This window comes from Anser anser (assembly GCF_964211835.1).
Source record: "Anser anser genome assembly, chromosome: 1".
In the NCBI taxonomy this organism is placed as follows: domain Eukaryota; kingdom Metazoa; phylum Chordata; class Aves; order Anseriformes; family Anatidae; genus Anser; species Anser anser.
The window spans coordinates 200433761-200455541 of record NC_139720.1 but is presented as its reverse complement, the minus strand read 5'-3'; the positions used below and the strand labels follow the sequence as shown (position 1 = coordinate 200455541).

The window sequence follows — 21781 nt, the reverse complement described above, 5'->3', positions numbered from 1 at the left end:
TATCTTGCCACTTGTTTTGTAGTCAAATCTGTGTTGCATTCAACAAATGAAAGCATGAAAGAAACATTAAGGCTACGATGCCATGCGTACCAAAAGTTAGGAAGTGCTTGGCTTTAATTTCCCCATATAACCTGAATGGGTGCCATGCAGACATCCCATCTGTGCTCTGGATTTAGTGAAGATTCAAAAGGAAGAAAAGCACGACGGGGCTGTGTAACTAAAATTTGTTTTAGTGGCTGCACATAAGCATCGGCTGAACTCAGGTCTCACAAGCAACTCCAAATATGCCATTTCTGGCCGTATTCCAGCATTGGGATGTCAACCGCTTAAACGCCGAAGAACAAGGCACTAAAGCAGTGCTGACACACAAGCTCCTGTAATTTCTGAAGGCCAAAACTAGGCATCAATTATCTACGTGGGTGTAATGAGCCACCTTACTATCGTCTGCAGTGAGTGGCCCCACGCGTGCAGCACTGTAGCTCATAGGCTGACGGTCCTGACACCTCATCTCTTTGTGTATGTCCGTGGGTTTGGGGTCTGGGATGTTTGAAAATGCTCACTGTATCTTTTTGGTTCAAAGGATGACGATGAGGAGTACAATCCAGTGTCCTCTTTGCTGCCCTTGAAAGACCAGGGCCTTGTGTCCCGGCACTTTGCCTGGGAGACCGGGAGGGATGTGTGCTGCTGCTGGGGAGCCGATGAGAGGAAGATGATGGCCCTCACTTCTCAGCCCTGAGAGCTGGGCAGCTCCTGGCCCCCAATGGGGAAGGGGAAGGATGAGAAGTCAGTTTTAGTGCTGGATCTGGTGGCACCACTGGGGAGGGAGAAGAAAGAAGCCAACGGCAACGTTTCTCGGCAATTGCAGTCCCTGCCCTGTTCCCTTGGTGCATCCGTGGGGCCTCGGGGTGCCGTGGCCGGGCTGTGACACGAAGCACAGCTCTCCGGCTGCCAGCTGCGGTTGCTCCTGCGGCTCGGCAGTGTCTGCAGGCAATACCTGCTGCTGCTCTGCCAACGGGTTCAGCCCATCCTCAGCGTGCTGACGGACGAGCTCTGATGGTTCGTGAGTGGAGACAGCTCGGAGTCTGATGCTTTGGCTGGGACACGTTTGCTTCGGCCAGCGCTGCTACGAAAGCAACGGCAGAGAGCAGAGGTGCTTGTGGGGTTGGCAGCGCCTGAAACCAGGAGGAATCCAGAATGAGCCTGAGCATGAACTGCCGGCGTGCCTCACAGCTCCCTCAGATGCTTCAGTTGCTCGGGCACATTGCCAGATTTTTTTTATTTTTTATTTTTCCAGCGTGAGGAAATTGAGAAAAGTGAAAGAACAGAAGTTTAGCATTAAATGTCTCAGCTGAAGCAGAGGGAAACTTCCCAGGGTGAAGATACTCCTTTGCCCCGAGGGCATTGCCCACACCAGATATCAAATGCCTGCTTCCAAAGAACGGAGGTGTGATCCCTTCCTAGAGAAAAGCTCGTGAGAATCCTTTGAAAAGGAAAGCATTAAGTAACCTTAATGTAGGGTGAACCAGTGTCCCCTGTAAGGGAGGTTCATTCAGGTTTAGAAAGAAAAAGAAGGAAGAGAGAAATGCCCTTGTTCCACTCAGGCATTTCTTCATGGACAAGATTTAAAGCCTTTGGCTGTGTGAATATCTTGCTCAATCACCTGAATATCCACTAGTTCAGCGCCTGTTGTAAAAATACTTGGATAATATTCTATAGAGCACATTCCCACTCTGATTAAACCGAACACAAAACCTAACACATTTTTAACTTATCCTGTGGCTGCAGTGAAGATGAAAAAAGGTATTTTCTTCACTGTTGGGCCTGTGAAGCCACAAATAACACATCTCGGTGATGGGCAGCTTAGGGAATCTGGCCTGCCTTTTCTCAGAATGAATATTTGCTGTTGCAGAGAATTTTCCTTTATTCCCCAAGGATAATATCAACTGCTACTAGTTCAAAATAACCATTTCAGTGGTAACACCTTTCAGACAGATAGGCTGGAGCAGGAGAGGGGAAAGATATAATGAGCGAGCTTCCCACCTTTGCTCCGCTCTTTCTATAATGAATAAAAGAATAAGAGCAGTGAAAAAGAATCCATAAAAGCCCCAAATTCAGCTGGAAGAGATGTCCTCTCATGCAGAAAACAGTCGTTGGTCTGCCTTCTAAAGGTTCTTTCAGAAGCACTGGCCCTGGTATTTTCAGAAGATGATGGAGGAGACAAAGGCCCAGCACAAGGAGCAGCCGCAGCATGGGGCTGTCCCCGGCAAAGCCATGGTGTCCAGAGGGCAATTCCTGTCGTCTGGGTGCCACGATTTATCCCAGGTCCCCAAAGTGGCCAAATCTATGCAGAATAGCTCGGGATCGGGAACATGCCATGGTATCTTAAGACCATTTTAGCCCTATTCCCAGAGCTGCAAGTTTCTCAGTTCAGTAAAAATCTGATTTGATGTCATAACCTACCTGAGAAAGATGTCTGTTCTCCTTTAGACACTCTCCATCCCTCCCTTTGCAAGCTGAGGCACTGAATTTACTTGAATCCTTAACAGCAGGTGCTGACCTGCAAGCCTCACCACCTATGTTTCTGTCCGAGAAACATATCTAATTTTTTCTTTTCTTTTTCCTAAAAGGTTGCAGAGAAAGCAGTGGTGGCGCCTGTTCACTGTGTTGGGATTTAAGAGCTCTGATTCCGGATGGAAGGCAGATTTATCAGCAGCAGCTGAGCTGGCGACCACCCCCAGCTGCCCACCCCATCCTACGCAAGAGAACTGCTCCTAGGGTTGGCCACGGCAAGTGTCACTTTGTGAGTAAGTGTCACTTATTCACTGGTTTTTAAATTATTAACTTATATCACCATTTTATGCTGATGAATAGTGTGTTCTTCCCCCGTCCGATCAGAATCATCCAGCGTGTTTGTGTACAAATCTATTAGATCACTCCTGCATTTTCCATATTGTTTCGGGAGTGCCCTTCCTGTATCGTAAAAGGGGAAATATCTCCTTTAGTACCGTCTTCCAGCCTTGAAGCTGTGCTGAACAACAAAGACAGACAAACATTTAATTCTCCCCTAATCCTTTAAATACCCTTACAAGCACATGGTGCTCACACATTTGTAAGCCTGCCCCCTTTCGCAGCTGTACGTCTTCTTCTAGCTCAGCCTTTAAAGCCTGCAGCCTCTACTGGGGCGGAACAGAAGCCCGTGATGCTTCGTCCCACGGTGGCTGTCTTTCTGGGTGGTACGGAGAGGGAAGGTTTTCCATAAGAAAGCGATCATCTGGATTGAATTGCAGATACCTAATCCGCACACAAACTCCTCCGGTTTGGTCTCGTGAAGCGAACAAAGACGTCAACTTAGACATGCTCAGGGCTGGATTTGGGGTATCCTGATGACCTTCTGATCATTCCAGCGATTAGCCAGCGTGCCTTGGTAACTTTAGCACAAAGGGGCAAGCAGAGAATAAAAACCCTTCTCTACAGGAAGGGGGCTCAAATGGAAGATTTCCTTAACGTCATCCCCCAAGAAAAAGACTGATGGAGCAGGCAAGACCATCGGGACAAATGTCTCTCAGGCCTCCTGCGGTGTTTTTATGATATGGAAGCAGAGAGGGGTTCAAATAACTGTGCTACAGGATTGGAGCATGATGTTTGTGTGAATTTGTGAGTATTCATTGACTTCAACCCCACAAAACTGCCTTCACTGATTCTTTTCCGTTTCTTCCTCGACGTGAAAACTTCCTGCTTGTTTTCCATGGTTTTACTGCCTTCCTGTGAGGACTCAGGAAGACATTTAGTCCCGGTCTTTAGGCATTGCCTGATGAAAGCTTGGCTAGCTTAATAAAAAGTAGCATTTCTGGAGCTAATCTTCCGTCCAAATGCACGGCTATGCTGTGTCGTGGTGGTGGTGACTGTCAGGAGTTTTGTCTTTACTGCTTGCTCTCGCTTACTGCAAGCTAGGTCTGATCTAATAGCGAGAGGTTTAGGGGGCACAGCAAAGTGTATGAAAAGGACACAGTTTCATTAAAAAAAAAGATGAAAAGAAAAATGAAAAAGAAAACCAAAACAGGCCAGTGTCGAGGCTTTTAAAAGTGGTATAACAAAAGGAGATTTCTGGGGTTTTGTACTGTTTTGTGTGCTCTAGTCACTTGCAGAAAGGCTATATTCAATGTTGAGAAAGTAATGAAATGTTCTCTGGGATGGCTTTTTTTTCCTTTTTTTTTTTTTTTTTTAACTATTTTGCTTCTTTTCCAGCATGTAAAAGTTTCTCCTTGTAACCCTCTTGAAACACTCCAGTCGTTTTCTACAAGAAGGTTGATGATCTATTGGTATCCGTATATAAGAAGCTAGCAGATTATAGTGTAAAACATGGAAAAAAATCATTGTCCTTTTGAGCAAAAGGAACTCAAAAAAGCAATAGACCATCCTTGGCAAGTTTCATATGCAGATTCATAAAGGGATGTTTGGGCCAATGAGTTTGTTCTTAGACATTCCTCACTATTTACCTTAAATTTACTGGGAAGTTTGATGAATCAGAATAATGTGCCAGGTGCATTTGGACACATTTCTCTTCTTAAAAACTGCACTCCTGGAAAATTTATCAAATTCCTTCTAAAATAAAGTTAAAGAGATGCAGCCAACTTGCTCAAGTATGCCTTCCCTAGAGAAAGATGCTTTTCGTTGATGGAAATTACATTCATATATGAACGACATTCATATATTGACCTGACTCCCTTGTGTGCCCAGTCATTTGTCATGAGATCAGCGCGTGGAATGAGTCCTATGGGCTACTCCTGCGAGAAGGAGCTTCCCAAACCAGATCCTCAAACAATAACATAATAATTCCTGATAAGGATTTCTCAGTCAACTCATAGCCTGAGCTTAGGGTGCTTCGGGCACTAATTTAGCAGAAGTTTAGCTGTTGGAGTAGTTTTACATTTGGAGTTGAACTTCCCTGTTGTATTTAGAGACCAGGTCAGCACAAAAGGCAATCTGAATGGATTCCCTGGTTTTATTTTCACCATGTCACGCCAACATAACTGCCCTTACGTGCTGTTCATTGACCGCTGTCACCAGGAACTTTTTCCTTCAAGTCAAATTCATACCGAGGGATAGCTTTTGCTAACTTTAGCACGAGCTTCGCGGATGCCCCTACACTCAGCATTTCACCCAAAAGCTGAGCAGTACCACCGGATTTGCCTGATGCTCACGGACACGTAGAATAAAAGAGTTACTGTGTCCGCAGAACAAGGCAGACCAGTCAGCCAGAGGAAAAACATCGCAGGCAGCCCTCCAAAACACGCAGATAGTGCATCTTTGTTGTCTCAAGCCATGCAGAGGAATGCACGCCGCGTCTGGGGAGCGAGGGCTGCAGTCGAACGCCAGTGGAGCCACTCGGCCATGAGCCACGCAGCTCCCGGAGCCCCCGCCGGGCTCTGCCACTGCTGGACCTGGGGGTGAGGAAGAAGCGAATCCAGCCTTGTAACTACGTGACAGCGATGTGAACGTCAACACCCAGACCTGGTGTGGTTCCCACTGTTGTGTAAATGTCCAGGCAGGGGAAATATTCACTGCCATCCCTGCCCCCCAGCCCCTCTGTATGGCCACATCTGCCCAGGCTCACAAAATATGTCTGGGGACATTTGCTAGCACTGAGGCCACGTGGCACAGGGTGTCTTGTGGCCGTGCTATCACACCCTCTTATCTCTCAGAGCAGGGAGACTGCATCCACAGGGGGAATGGTTCCTGGCGGTGGATGTGGGACCTGCTTGGGTCATTGCACCTTGGCACTGCTGGGGACCTTCAGAGGTTGGCGGTACAGACAACCATGCTCCAGGGCCTGGGATGCCCCCTTGGCTGTTTTTTAGCTTAGTAACGTAGAAATAGCTTTTTCAGCCAAGCAGCAGCCCTGCCTGAGGCTCCCCCATCCCACCGGCCCTGCCCTCATTCATGGCTGGGCACAAGGGACGAGGTGCCAGTGCCCTCTGCCCGGTGAGCATCACCGGAGCGCTGGCAGGAACCAGCCTGCACCAAGCCATGTAAATAGGAGGCTGCTTCCCTCCGTCTGTCCTGCCGCTGCTACTTTCTCTAGGGAGGTTTCATCCAAGCAGATGTGCCTCCAGGGCAGGTGTCTGAAGAAGTTTTCTGGCTGCCTTTACAGCTGGGGTAGACAAAGAGGCACCTTTAGGGCATGTCTCCCGACCTATTCCAGGCTGCTCTCAGATGGGCAAGACCGTGCCATCTTTCCCACTCTCGGGTGCGAGGGGAGCCCAGGCTCCCTGCTCGCTGTCTGCCACCTGCTCTGGAGGTGTCGAAGCAAGGAGAGATCCGCAGGAGATGCGGGACAGGGCAGCGGGGGCAGCCTGCACTGTGGGGCGCAGGGGAAATGCCAGCATCCCTCCCCAGCAGCCTCCTGCCTCACCTCCATCCGCTTGGAAATGGAGCCCAGCTAGTGAGGAAAGCCTCCCCAGGGATGAGAAATCCCTTCCTTGGGGCTGTTTTGCAGGTGTGTCTCAGGCGATGCACAAGCTAGGTTTCACATCCTCGGTAAATGGCTTGAAGAGGGCAGTTAAAATGTCGGATCATGTCACACGTGAATGGTCTGGGTCTATAGATACTTGCAAGCTCGTTGCTACTGCAGGGCTTTAGGAGCATATATGCAAACTGCTGTGCTGCAAGACTACACCAACTGATACTCCAGAAGCAAAAACACCCATGTGTTGTTTGTTAACCCGTGCTGGTAAGGAAACTGGTAAGGAAACCAGTCAGTAGAAAAAAAATCCCAGCCCTCTTGCTAAGAGACAGAGAGTACTCCCAGAAGCTGCCAGATGCACATTTTCCTCACCCCCTCCTAAAATAGCACTGTAATTTTAATTTACCCAGGCGAACGAGCAGTTGACTAAACAGACATTAATTTTAAAATTCACATTAAGAAAAGAGACACTTGGGATAATTTTGATTGATTTACTTGGCAGAGTTTTGATAGCTACTGAAAAACATACTATTTATGTTTAGGTGAAAAATAAATGGAGTCAAATAAGTGTCACTGCATAGTACTAGGAGGTATATACAGCCACATGTAAAAATGCATAAACACAAACATTTCTGTACAGCAACTTCTCTTTTCAGTCTGTATAGCGAACACTGGTTTATAATATGGGGAAAATATAAAGCAGACATACATGCAACAAGGACGTGACAGTTACATAGGTCCCACCTGCCTCCCGAGAGTTACAACAACAACATCAACAATAATAATAATAAAAGCCTTTTTCAGGGAAAAAAATTTGAAACCTGGAATGTTTTCATGTTGAGGTTTCCAGAGAGCTTCAGATTTCAAATATATCTGAAGTTGATTTAAAGGCTTGATTCAAAGCCCTGTGAAGGCAATGGAAAGACTCCATTGGTTTCAGTGAGCTTGGGGTCAGGCCCAGCTATTTAACCATGATCCCATTCTGCCCTCCCCCAAAATCCAAAGTTGAAGTCCGCAGATAAAAATAAACAATCGTATCATACAAAACTTTGTATATAGAATACAAAAGGTAACCATTGACTTTTTGTATAAAATACAACTTTTGATAGTATATTTATTTCACATATGTATAAATATAACCCAAATAATATGATTTTATTATTCCTACCAAAATATTATTACTTTTTGTTTTTTTGATTTTTTTTTACAAAAGTTTACAAAACAAATAATTCTTTATATTTACAACCCAATACTGCGAAGAGTGCCCAGCTGATGATGAAAAATAGACTATAAGGGTAGTGCACTTAGCCATTGCAAAGAAAGAGAAACAAGGACGCTAACTCTGTTCAGACACAGGTGTTCTGAAGAAATGATACCAGATTCAAGTTTTGGTTGCAAGTGTCTTTCAAAAGCTCACATTTGAAATGCATCAGGCATCTTTATAGGACTGCAAATGACCTCTACCTTGTTGAATTTACTAAGACAGAATGACATCCTGATTCTGGGCATGGCCCTGACAGCCCAGTGCCTTCTCCACTGTAGGATAAGGCCAACAGGACGAAGCTCAGCATTGAGTCCAGCACTGGACGACAGCTTGAAGGCTTGGGACCTCGGCTGAACAATTTATTTTACATCATTTGAGGATCTGGAAAACAATCTGGTCTTAGTACAGAAACCAGTGGTGGTTTTCTTAATGGCATGTGAGAGTAGCTGAGGTTACCAGCCTACCGTGCTCATTGCTCATGATGAGACTAACTCAGCCTCAGCCTTAGTAGCATCGCAGTTGTCTGTTCGTACAAGAAATTCGGCAGTCACTGCTCATGGGTGGTGTGCCTGTGCACAAGATAGATGAGCCGATCTTCCTTCCACGTTAAACTCCCATAGCTACTATTTCAGCCTAGTTTTGCACAATTTATAGAGGACTCATTTGTTAGACTGCATCTGTATCATCCCAAACTGAGGTGGGTTGCCAGTGGCCTGAGCTGAAAAGCTGCTTAAAGACTTGGAAAAATTCTTACTGGCATATCAAAGGGACTGCATACACTCCAGCCAAAACTGGGGAGAAAAGGCAGCGTTCTGGGCAGCTGAGCCATTGTGCAATGCAGGGTTGTGCAACCACCACTAGCTGGGGCAGAAGGGACCCTTCAGCATGGTTCCTCATCCCTCTTATGAACAAATGTCTGGGAATGAGCAGCATCATGGACCAGCCCACCTCAGCTGGCAAGTCTAACTAAATGCCCATGTTACACCTTTCCCGGAGGTGCTGGCGCTTGTGCGTGTGACCGTGCTTCTTGAAGCATCACAAAAAATTGTGCCCACATGAAACGACAAAGCGAAACGACTAGAAAAGCCTTATTAAAACCTCTCTTGAGAACTAGGTCAGTTAAGTGCAGAGGCTACTGTCAGATAGCCTACTCATCCCACTGCCACTAACAAGGATGAATAAAGCACTTGCATGGGGTAGAGCGGTGCCTCTTGGCGCTGCAGCATGTGAACGTAGGCATTGTATTCCTTTGCCACATCTAGTTTTAGCTAATCCAGAGGAGGCTGTGAAACACGTCTCACCACATCATTTTAAAGAACAGCATTTTCATTTGAATTGCAAGATCTGTTCCCATCTATGAATTCTCCTGTCAGACTCATGGTGGAGCTGTATTATAGTGACATAGGACCTCCTTCTGATGTCCTTGCTAACAAGCCTATAGAAGAAAATCTAACACGGTCAAGACTATTGTCTAGCAACGAGGTCAAGTGGTGTGGAACAACCCATATCCTTACTACTCTGCTCTGTTAGCTTCCAAGGCAAAGTGGCTGCAAACTCTCCATGGCCCAGGTTAACTCCCTAGTGATGCATAGAAATTGGTCAAGGCAACATCATCTGGGCCATCCCAAAACCCAGAACAGATGACGTAGGCCAGTGCCCAGAAATATTCCCCCAAACTGTTTCATTTACAAGCATAGACGTGGCTGAGTCATGTGTGTGAGGGGTGGCACATGCATGCTGTGCTCAAGGAGACTGTGGTGACCTGGGCCACTGGTGGACCTCTTTCAACTCCCCCCATATGGAAAAGGAGGGCTATGGAAAGTGGGATGGAGCCAAAACGCTGTGCAATCAAAACGTGAGCCTCTCCCCAGACAGCAGGACTGGCATTTCTGCAGGGATGAGCCTGTTCTATAGAAGAGGACTGGGCTGAGCTACCTGACACACGCCATGGGTTAAGATGAAAATGAGGATAGCTGCTGTGGCTTAGCAGTGTGTATTTGCCCTCCTCTAAGCTGGACCGGGAAAGTAGCCTCTGAGGGTCAAATCACGAGCACCTTTCTCATTTAATTTGTCCATTAAGTCACTAGTATTCCTGGGGTAGGGCAAGGTAGCAAAGCGAGGCTCCTGAGCTTTGGCATCGTTCTTCTCATGTTTCCCTCAATTCCCCGCGTGGTTGTGCTGCTGACAGGAGGGCAGCCTCCTCTGGTACCGGCTGCAAGTGCTGGAGAAAGGCAGACAACAAAAACTAGAGCACACCGAGTTATGCACTGATGTCTGTCACACGATCAGTTTCCTTCTCTCCTTGGACGGGACCACTTACCCTTTCGTGTGGTACAAAACAAAGAGGGTTTAAAACAAAATCATTGGAAACACAAATATGAGTTTGTACTATGTAGCAGTAAACAGTTTTTTGCAACGCAATGAGATTTACACGGGGCCTGATCCTGTCAGGGCTGAGTAGTCCCAAGGCAGTTAAGGGCTGTGAAGACGGTGACTGAAGAGCTCTGGACCACTTGGGCTGTTACTTGCACTCACAAAAATGATGTCTCACAGCCCATACCACTGTCTGGGGCTTGCGCTCACGGGAAGCTAAACACATTTTGCCACACAGCACCCATGAGACGAACTGATGTGTTTGCAATGCACTGGGCACCAGCGTGGGGAACAGACCCTTCACGTGTTCTCACTCCTTTGTGGCAGGCATGAATATCACTTACATTATCGTTTGATCAGGGGAGACATCAGTGTTGTTCCTTGAGCAACTCTTCAACCAGGGCAATCGCCCTACTTGGTATTTTAAAGGACAGCCCAGTTATTGGAGTGTAAATTAATAGAGCAGATTGTTGGCATCTAAAGAAAAAGCTAATGTCCTTACTGCTTCTTCATCGGTTTCACCCTCGGTACTGTCACTTACGAGTGGTTCCCCAAAATTTCATCAAGGTTGATGTCTTTCATCCAGTCATCGTTACCAGGTTCCGTTTTCAGTAAAGAATCTATAAAGTCTGAGTCACTGTTGAGCGCAGGCCCTATACTGTCACCCTGCTGGTTCAGAAAGTCAAACGCTAGGTCATTACCGTGGTCGCCTCCTTGGTAAGCCCGAGAGTTTTGGTTGGTAGATGTGAAACTGGTAGACGGCAGAGATGACGGAGGTGTCATACTCGTTCCTGGCTGATTCAGGGTAGGCACAGTCTGTCCTCTGAGCTGGTTAGGTCTTATGCTTAGACCTCGTAGTGAACCAGCTGATTGTCCATTTAGAGTCTGGTGCATTTGGTTTAGGGGAGGCCTCATTTGGACTCCCGCTGTTAACTGATTAGGAGGTGCCAACGCACGCTGAGGAAAATGGGGGTTGCCCATGTTGCGTTGCAAAGACTGGTTGGGATACGGAGTGCCCGTGGGGAAACGGACCCCTGCGGGCTTCAGTGTGTCCTGCTGCTTCACAGCAGCTTCTTGCGGGGCCCAGTTCTGAGCAGTGGCTGTAGCTGTGATCATCACGTTGGCTGGTCTCTGCACGGGGATACCTGTAGCTCCGTGGTTCAAATTGGGTCTCACTTGCTGTGAGTTGACCACCGACCCAGTCCCAAAAGTAGCTACGTTGTTCCCCTGCGTCATGGTTTGCTGTCGAGACATCAGGGGGTTGTTCTGACTGGGCAGGACTTGATTTTGGTTTCTGTGTGGCTGCATTTGGTTCATTCCTGAAGTCACGTTGTATGCGCTCGGTTGGTTGCAGGGAAGGTTCCCGTAGCACCCCATACTCCGAGCGGCAGGGACAGAAGGCATCCGGGTCCCAGCAGGGGTGGACATGAGGCTGGAGTTCTGGGGCATGATGCTATGTGTTGAAATTGGGTTTGATAAGGACATGCTGGAGCTCATGCTCACAGCTGGTGAACCACCTGGAAAGGAGAAAACAGAAGTGTTAAAACAAATGTGGGTGCATTGATGCATGGTGTCATTCAAACACCAGCAGGTTAAAAATTCAGAATTTCTTGAACGAGATGCTTTGCTCTGAAGCATTTTCTGCACATAAACATCATATTTTGTGCATCAGCAAGCTGGAAACTATGAGTCGGCAGTACCACTTATCTATGCTTTGTGGCCAGTGCTGACCCAGCGGAGGATCTTCCTCTACCAGCAAAACACAAGAAGAGAGGTTTTCTTTCTCTTCAGCCACCAAACCACAACACAAGCTCACTTCTGTGGCAGATTTGCAGCTACGTAGTATCTATTCTAAGGCTACAGTAAGTCATTTGTGACATCTTGGCTGATTGCTTATGCACTTCAAGGGTCTGAATTAATTCCAGGCCTCACTGTCTAGTTGAAGAAGACCAAACATTTTCTAGATGTAGATGTAGATCTAGATCAACATGTAGATGACACTACGGAGAATCCCCCTCTGCCCATGAACACCTGCTTTGCAGCTTCAATTCCTTTATAATCATAGGATCATTAAGGCTGGAAAAGACCTCCAAGATCATATGGTCCAACCATCGCCCTACCACCAATGTCACCCACTGAACCCTGTCCCTAAGCACCACGTCCAACCTCTCCTTAAACACTCCCAGGGATGGTGATGCCACCTCCTCCCTGGGCAACCCCTCCCAATGCCTGACTGCTCTTTCTGAGAAGAAATGTCTCCTCATTTCCAACCTAATCCTCCCCTGGCACAACTTGAGGCCATTCCCTCTAGTCCTATCACTAGTTACCTGTGAGAAGAGGCCGACCGCCCGCTCCCCACACCTTCCTTTCAGGCAGTTGCAGAGAGCAATAAGGTCTGCCCTGAGCCTCCTCTTCTCCAGACCAAACACCCCCAGTTCCCTCAGCCGCTCCTCACAGGACTTGTGCTCCAAGCCCTTCACCAGCTTCGCAGCCCTGCTCTGGATACGCTGCAGGGCCTCGGTGTCCTTCTTGTAGTGAGGGGCCCAAATCTGACCACAGTACTCGAGGTGCAGCCTCACCAGAGCAGAGTACAGGGGAACGATCACCTCCCTGGCCCTGCTGGCTACACTATTCCTGATACAAGCCAGGATGTCTTTGGCCTCCTTGACCACCAAGTCCTACAAGAAGTGCTGCTAGAAGTCAAGTTCAAGGCAAACAAAAGGAGGTATTTCTTCACACAACATGTGGGTCAGCTGAGGAATTCTTTGCTACGTGGTGCTGTATGAGCTAAATGCTGAGCTGGTTCCCAAAGTGTGGGAAAAGCTGACAAATGGGGCTTGCCACCAAGTTGTCTTCACATTTCAGTAATTCCATCAGCATCTTCCAAAGGAGGGACGGAGGAGGTTTAACTATGCACAGAGCTGGAGCTTTGCTATTTTCTATACAGCAGATAGTTGCAATTTTGTTGGACACTGTCTTAGTTTGATCCTACTTATACCACAAACCCAGGCTGAATTTGACTAACTTCAACTTCATCATCAAACCTAATTACATATCAGTCTGTCTGACTATTTTTATCACTCGGTCCATCACCAAACCCTTCTTACTGTGCAGGTGCTTAAAGATTGTGGCTGTCTGCAGCATTCTCCAAATACATCAGTCTCAATGTGTGGCATGTTTCTCAGCCCTTCACTCATTCTTGGCTCTTTTCAAAACTTGCCAGTTTTCAGCCTTTGATTTCAAGGCTGTACATCACAGCTACCCACAGTATTTAATGGCTCTTGCACAACTCCAACATGGATGTAAAGTAAGCTCTTTTTTTTTCTTGTTCAGCACGACCTCAGACCCTGTCCTTTCAGCTGTAATCACACAGCCTGTTTGCAGTGATATTTGGACACCTATCAGCCATTTCCTTGTGTGCCATGTTAATTTTATATCATTCTGCTGTTTTTTTTTTTTTAATCAAAATATGCAGTACCAAGTCAGATGCTTAAAGTACACTACCTGAACAACTATTAGCTTTATCAACCAAAGTTTTGCTTTCATTGAAAAAAATACCGTGCTAGTTTGAAAAGATGTCTTTTACATAAAGCCATATGGCCTGACATCAATTATATTCCCTTCCTAAATTCTTTATTACATAGGCTATATTAGCTCCCCAGTATTTTTGCTGAGCTCTGCATTAGGTCATTACAGTATCAATTACCTACTTACTCTTTTAGTTTTTGTTGTGGCTTTAGCTTTCTTCCTTGGAGTTTCAAGACTAAATAGAAAGTGGCATTAAGAATTTGGAGAACCTCTTAGCCAGCTCTTTCAAAACTCTTGAACACAAATCATGTACATGCATATTTAAAAAGTCTATGTTTAGTAACAGCTGTTTAATATACTGTTTCTGTTGAAATTTCACCATAATGATGTTCAGTTCCCTCAGACTGGAACTGAAGAAAAAATTATCATATATTTCTGCCGTTTTTGCATTATTTTTATATGTATGCTATTTCTGTTTAGTAATAGAAGCAAAAGGTTCCTTGTTTCTTTAAGTACTTGAAAATAATTGCCCCCAATTCAATATTAACACTGAGTGTGACTTCACAACCAGAGCTGCTTCTTCCAAGTCAATATAAACATAGGTACCTAAACCGAGAAGCTCACCTTATTCTGGAAGGCAGGCTCACAAACTGTCTCCAAGCAGGAGGTACTTATTTATAAATAGCCTACTGAGATTGTCCCTGCTGATCTAAAATCCAAACTCAGCCCCAGAGCTGCTCAGCCCCTGGGACAGGATTTGCCCTGAGGAGCCCACTATTGGCTTCTCACCTGGGTCCTAGGCTGCTGCTGGGGAGCCACCTGACTGAACTGAGCTCTGGAAATGGAGAAAATCAGTGCTAAGCAGCTAGTCTCACAATTAGCCTCATCTTTGGCTTTGTTAGTTGGTTGTACATTGCTCTCTGTTTCTTTGAAATACTGTCACACTTCTTTGTAGGGGTGATAGGGATCGGTGCCCTCATCCTTTGCTTCCTTAGGCTGGTAGTGAGGTGGAGGAGTGGCACAGAAATCAGTGGTGTTCCCAAAGACCTGGAACAGTGTCTGGGGAGAGCCAGTCCTCCCCCTGCAGCAGAACTGAAACAGCAGCAACACGTTTGAGGGTCACTTCACTTGCTGCTGGGACGAAGCCCTCTAGGGGTGACCCTGCCAGCCGTGGGGCAGCCCCAGGAGCTGACATTGCACTCCTGGTGCAAATGCCACGCACTTTAAAGGGCACGAGTGGCCGGGACAGGGGTTGTACATGTTGTGCAAAAGACGAAGTTTCCTCTTTCTTTGTATTCCTATTTTTATCCTTTTTATTTTTAACACAAATATTTTCCGTCCAGATTTCTTCCAGATGGGAAGACGTTTCTTCCCCAGCAGTGCTGCGTACAGCAGCTGGACACCCCGGGCTGTGGCGATTCTGCGAAACTCCTTTACTGCCCGATCCACCTGCTAGCATCGCGGGGGTTTATTGCTGTCACACGGCACTACTGGGAAAAGCACAGAGGACTAAAGTGCTTAACCATGTGTCTCCAGGCCCCTCCGGTATTTTAGTTAACTTTGTTTTTTCTTCTTCCCTGACCTGAGCAAAGCTATTCCCAGAAAAAGGGAACAGATTCCCTGCTGTTCCTCCCTTATGCAAGAGTTTCCTAATCACCCTGTCTGGTAGCTCTGCTGCGAGCTCCCAGCACAGCCCTTTCTCCCAGGCTCGCCCAAAAAGCTGCTCTCCTGCCTGGGCTTACTCAGTGGGGACTTGAGATTTGAATGGGCAAGTGCTGCCAATCCCACATGTCACAAACCCAGGAGATGTGACTCCAAATACCATGAGGCTGGCAAAGAGTCCATCAGATTTAGAAGGAGAGCAACATAACAATGGAGATCTACTTATTTTGGAGCCTTTAACAGATGTGGCTGCAGTCTTTTCCATTTTCTCTCTGTATTGTTTTTTAAGTAAAAGCCAAGAATCTCAGTTAATCATCTGATTCCAGGAATGAGCTTTTAAACAACATGTCAAATCACAGGATTCCCCAGCAAACTGCCAGTGTCGTCAAGGCATTTGGTTTAATAGCACAGGAGGTATGAAGCCTGCAAATGGGGCTCGCTGTCCCCTGTGGCATTGTCCTCACCGTGGGTTGTTAACCTGGCATCAGTGATGCTTGTGCAAGTTTACTGAGACAGGAAACACCCAGACCTGTCAGAAAGCAGCACTTTCCAGACTGCAACAAGCTTGTCACTGCTGGGATGTGCAAACAGCAAAGCCACTGAATGTGGCCTGAGCAACCCAGCCCTTCCACGCATACACGGCCTGTTGGTGCAGTGGCCAGCAGCTTGGGCAGGGGTGGCGTAGGAGCCAGATGCACTTGGGAATCCATTGAAAACAAAACAAGGTGGAAAAGTTCTGCTACAAAGGACAGGTAGGAAGGAATGACTCAGATCCCTGTGGAATTTGCAGAGCCAACAGTTACGGAAAAACAAACTAACCAAAACCTCTTTTTTCCCCTCAGTGTGTTGTATACAAAGATCACTAGAAGCCAAAGGATCCCTTTATACTTAAACGCACAGACACTTTGCAGGATAAAGAACATCCTTTGATCCCATCTGCTGCATTCCCCAGACCTGCTCTCTTTTCCCATCATCTTTTCCTTAATCTGCCTTTGGACTCCAAGCAGCCTGCAGCTAACCAGCAAGGTGAGCAGCACGAAAAGCCAAGCAGGCAGTCCTGTGCTCCCAAAGTAGGCTCTCCGAGGAGCTGAGGAGGTGAAACTAAAGCCCTTTCCTGAGCTGCTGGGAGTTTTCTGCCCTGGGCATTCGTGGCTGAAAGCAGGGGCTTTCACCCTGCTGGTTGACTGAGCAGTTGAAATGCTGCTTGTAGAGCAGCAACGAGGCCACACCATGGCATATTTAAAAAATGGATCAAAAGTTCAGATGGTCACTGGTTGCCTATGATGGTGTCACAGGAAATACTTAAACATCAATATAAGGGTCCTCGTGCTGTACATGGTCTACCATTTGAAGGGAGGCATGTTCCTCATCTTACTCTCTGAAGCAAGATATACCATGTACGTGAAACATCTGGATGGAGCAAGGCTGCACGTTCACAAAGAAACCTCTGTATCAAGTATCTGGGTGCACATCTGCCCCAGGCAGTGCTAAAGGGATGAGCACCACCTTCTTCTTCCCTGTGCCTGAGAGGTGCAGTGTCAGCCCCAATGACCCACCAGCTGCTTCTCCAGCCCATCCATCTCAGTGGTGGGGGCAGTAAGGCAAACAGCATGGGAGCAGCAGCCACCGCTCACTGCACTGATCTAAGTGGATATCTAGAAAATCAACCCCTTGTTATTAGTGCATGCCTGGCTCTTCTGGATGGCCCTACAACTGGAAGGAAGGAAATAGTTTCGTTTAGCAAATGGGCACTTACCAGGATATTGATTTGCTTGTTGCATATTGACCACATTCCTTCTTTGGTCTTTATAATCGGGTGGCGGTCGTGTCAAGTGTCTGTTCAGCTGATCTTGTGGAGTGATTTTCTCCTAGAGGATGGAAGTAGAAATACATTAATTTGCTTTTCTTTATGTTTTCCTGGCTCTGTGTTTTACCTGCCTCTTTCTTTTCTCAGTATGTACAAGCTGAAGTGTTCCTTCCTTTTATCACAGGAGAGGATTTCAACGGCATCTGCAAACCCATGCCATCACACACGGAAGCCTGTATGGAAATCTTTCTGCTGGTTGCCTTGTGTTTGAGCTTGTTCTAGCTTTCCTTAAAATCACAGAGAGCTGCTCAACCTCTGAGAACATCGGCCATGCCTGCACAGCAGTACAAAGTGTCCTCTCACGTCCGCACCATCCTGCTCCCCTCACTTATCAGACAGAGGGGCTGATGGTTCCCCATGGCTCCCTCCCTGCCTGTGCAGCTGGGTTTGCTTGTAGAGAAAGACAGAGAGCACAAAGGCAGAGCAAACACCCAGGTCTAACCCAAACATGCAGCCGGGATGCAGCTGGGGAGCAAGGAAGGACCAGACCTGCAAGGTCCACACCTGCCCTTGGCTGCGTCAATATTCACCAGCCCATTTCACCCAGGCTGACCAGCCAATGTGCACAGCTGGCAAAAAGAATTTAAAGGATTTCAGCTTGCCATTAAACATGCTTTGTCCCATCCCTCCCTCTTTTTCTTCCTCCTACATTGGAGGAGCTGCCACAAAAATCAACAAAATCCGTTGCTTTGTCATCCCTCATATCTTTCCTCACCAGGGATGCCGGCAGGAGGCATGGCCAAGGTTTAGCAAGGACTGTGCTGGGCTGGTTGTTGTTCATACCACTCATCACTGCCCTGTGCTTCCCCATACACGTACACGGCACTGTCTTACCTCTTACACCGGGAGTACAAGCACTGGGGAAAGGGCAGTGAGAAAAGAAAGCTGAAAAAGCCAAGTAGTAGGGGATATTTTTAATTTTGGGCCTGCAGCGGCACGTGTCTGGTGAAGGAAAGATTGAAACGCAAGTCATGATCCCTTCCAACTCAACCCATTCTGTGATTCTAAGTGTGGGCACTGGAGTCAGCAGCACCAGGTGAAGCCGTCCCTGTTCCTGGACCCTGACGCTGTGACTTGGTGTCTGCAGTGTTACCGCCCAAGGACTTCTTGGTGAGGCTGCAACCGGCATACTGTGTGCAGCTCTGGGCTCCTCAGTACAACGGAGACAGGGATTTAGGGCCACCGAGATGATGAAGGGCCTGGAGCACCTCTGCTGTGAGGAGAGGCTGAGAGAAATCTGGGGCTGCTCAGCCTGGAGAAGAGGAGGCTCAGGGGGATCTCATCAGTGTCTGTAAACACCTGAAGGGAAGGTGCACAGAGGATGGGCTCTTGTCAGTGGTGCCCGGTGCCAGGACAAGAGGCAATGGGCACAAACTGGCACACAGGAGGTTCTCTCTGGCCACCAGGCAGCACTTCTGTGCTGTGTGGGTGATGGAGCCCTGGCACAGGCTGCCCAGAGGCTGTGGGGTCTCCCTCCCTCAAAACCTCCTGGCCATGGCCCCAGGCGGCCTGCTCTGGGTGTCCCTGCTTGAGCAGGGGTTGGACCAGATGGCCCCAGAGGTCGCTTCCAACCTGAACCATTCTGGGACCTCTGGGATTCTGATTTTGTGATATGAGGCACCATGGCAGGAAAACGTGACTCTGACTGCCTCAGTCACAAATTTGTCACATTGCTGGTGTGTCTGTGCCTCCTGGCGTCATGCTTACTGGTCAGGCTTCACCCACTTCTCTGCAACCCACCGGGCCCGTGATTTGTGCTTGGAGGGCTGAAGAAGTTGTTGAGGAAGCCATCTCAAAGGCTCCCCATGCTCTCCCCAAGGTGTGTCCCAGCCTGGGCAGGAAGGGAAATGACATTTCCACAAGGGCAGAGGCCGAGGGCATCCAGCGAACCAACAGCAGGTGCAACCTGCGCCTGTATTTGCCTCAAGGAGCTTGGAGTTGCCTGAACAGCAAACCAGCTCACCCGTGTGGAAGAGCCTGGCAGGTGTCTGAAGCCGATCAGAGTTATTCAGGTGCCTGAAACAGCACACAAGTGGACTTTCTTGTGAAAAATCTTTTTTTCTCTTTTGCCAGGGGCTCTTAAAAAAGCAGAGTGAAGAGCCTTTCTTGTGGTATTTAGGCATTTCCCTAACACATTCTGTGAGTGAGTGGCCTGATTAAGATTTATAGGGCTTGTTTCAACATAGCAGCCAGCCCAAACCCTTGCAAAGAAGAAAGGGAAGTTAACTTCCAGGAAATCCCTGTAATACCTGCAAAAACTGCAGCTAGGCTTAGTGTGTATTTCTATGTCCATAACACAAAAGCAAATGAAAACTGATCAAAAAATCTCATTCTGTAGAGCTATTTAAATTTCTTTTTTAGCTTTTACTTATTTTTTAAAATAGCTATATGAGCAATTACATTTTCATTCTGATAAAAATTCTGACAGAAAACTGTAGCACGGAGGTGACTTGACACTTCAGTTCTTTTCTGCATAAATTAAAAAGCCAACCAATGTTTCCTTTATAGGGCAAATGAAGTCCTTAACTTCAAACTCAAGCTTTTTAAATTGTATTTTTGGAATGGAAATACATTTGTAAACAACGAGATACTACCTATAAAACCTGAATAATTTCTGCTTTGAAAACACATGAAACCACGGATGTTTTTCCATTTCTGTGTTCTTTAATTATCCAACATCATTCATTAAGTATGCCAGTATTTATGAACTTATGTTTTTATAGAGAAAAGAAAGTTTGGATTCAAAATACCAGGTCAGCATGATAGGGTCTACTCTGTAGGCTGTCCTACATAAGCTGGGGGTCTGCTGTCACTGCAGCCTGGGGGAAGCAAAGCAGGTGGCAGTGTCACCTCCAGCCTTCTCCAGCATCCTCCCTGCAGCCCTTCCCTAGTTGCAGCAGGCCACCAGTGTTACTTTCTGCTTGCCCCAAGGACATGACAAGCTCTGCTCTTCTTCTAGGACTTTTCTTCTCCATGCTTTGGCAAGCAGAACTACTGAGGAATGGTGAAGACGAGCATGCACACGGCATGTGATAGTGTTTAGGGCAGATGGGATGTCCCATTGCACTGCCCGTGGATGATGGGTCATGAAGCACCTTCAGCTGACTCAGTTCTGGTGATATCAATGGCAGTGCTATTTTAGTGGAACAAAACTAGTGGGTTCTAGCATTTATCATTCCTAACAAGACCACACGTATTCTCCATGCCTCAGAAAATGACAAGGAACTCCCAATTGCTCTCTCAGATACCATGGGATAGAGAGGAACTGGTTACAAATATCTGGAAATGCATAAAGAGAAATGGAGAAAGGAAGACTCATGGACGATCCCAGGCAAGCACACAAATTTGTCTTGAACACTAAAATCAATGTACCCAATCTTTGCGTACACAAAGGCTCTTCATACCATGCTGCCTAGGTTGCAGGGCCTGGAAGTCAGCTTTCCTCTGTGGTCAAAGCGGTGTCGCAGTGCACCTTAGCTTACCTTACTTGGGAAACCACATAAAGTATTCATACGCCTTTAATTTAGCATATGCTTAGACTGTTCTTATAATGAAATGACAGTAGCTCAGATACTTGAGTTGTTTCATATAAACCCAAGTAGGTTTCAAAAGGGCTTAGCAAAGTGCTGAAAAATATGAGGCACACTCTAGAAGGTCTAGGGTTTGCCAAAATGACCTCAAAGTCTTGTGGGCTTTCTTCTCCCTGTCTTAGCTTTCTTTTCTATTGTTTCCATGAAAATCTTTTTTTTTTTCCTATAAAATAAGAGATTGGAAAACTTACAGCTTCTGCCAACATCTGCTGCTGTAGAAGGAGTTGTTTTTGCTCCATCATTTGCCGTTGCAGAGCCTGTTTCTTTTCCATCAATTGCTGATTCAACATTGATTGCTGGGATGAGTTCATGTAACCACTTCCAGTGTTTGGATTTGAGCAAGAACTGGAGCTTGGAGTGGGGCCAGCTCCCTGGCCTACCACAGAGTGTTGATCCTGAAACAGAAGAAATGGCTTGTGAAGGATGAAAATAATAACAAGCATCAAGAAAAGGAAATAATCCTTTTTATACAATTTGCTCAAGTACAGGACACAGCCCACAGACTCTCAGGACAAGTGACCGACACAAAGGCTTCGACAAAATAAGAAAGTGATGGGGTAACTTTATCGCTCGTGGAAGACTTTGAAAACTTGCCAGGTGGTTCCAGTGGCAAACCTCAACGTTGTACCAGGAGCTTGGGAAATGCTAACAGAAGTAACTGAGCCATCCTGGGGATCTTTCCAGAAACTTCCACTGGGCTGCATGGCAGTCTGCTTGACCACAAGGGAACAAACTCTGTATCTGCTGGCTTCTACCATCTGACGAGCAGCAGCAAGAGTTGTTCAGAGCCTCGTTGCTGGAAGATACTCGTTGCTACAAATGACATCTATTGTTAGAAAACACAGAAGTCACAAGTTGTGACTTCGCGGTGGGGTGAGTGGTGCCGTTTCCATCTGTCCCTTCACCTCCCTCACAAGAGCAAACTCTGAGAGATTGCTAATTGTCTCCCATTAGCACAGGGTTAAATAAATAGGCTTAGAGCTTGTCACCTTCCTTGGTAAAACAAATGTGTAACTGGACTGGTCTTTGAAGAG

The 21781-nt window shown here is 46.9% G+C and overlaps 1 protein-coding gene across 1 annotated transcript in view; it reads right to left on the bottom strand.

Moving 5' to 3' along the window:
• Nucleotides 1-6940: 6940 nt before the first annotated feature.
• The window catches only part of MAML2 (mastermind like transcriptional coactivator 2), a 213572-nt gene continuing 198731 nt past the window's right edge, over nucleotides 6941-21781 (bottom strand). Inside the window, exons 3-5 of the mRNA XM_083821031.1 lie at nucleotides 20939-21142; nucleotides 17047-17158; nucleotides 6941-11617 (exon numbers count right to left, since the gene is read on the bottom strand). Of these exons, the coding sequence (XP_083677157.1) occupies nucleotides 10638-11617; nucleotides 17047-17158; nucleotides 20939-21142 (1296 nt within the window). The 3' untranslated portion in view covers nucleotides 6941-10637. The remainder of the gene's footprint in view (nucleotides 11618-17046; nucleotides 17159-20938; nucleotides 21143-21781) is intronic.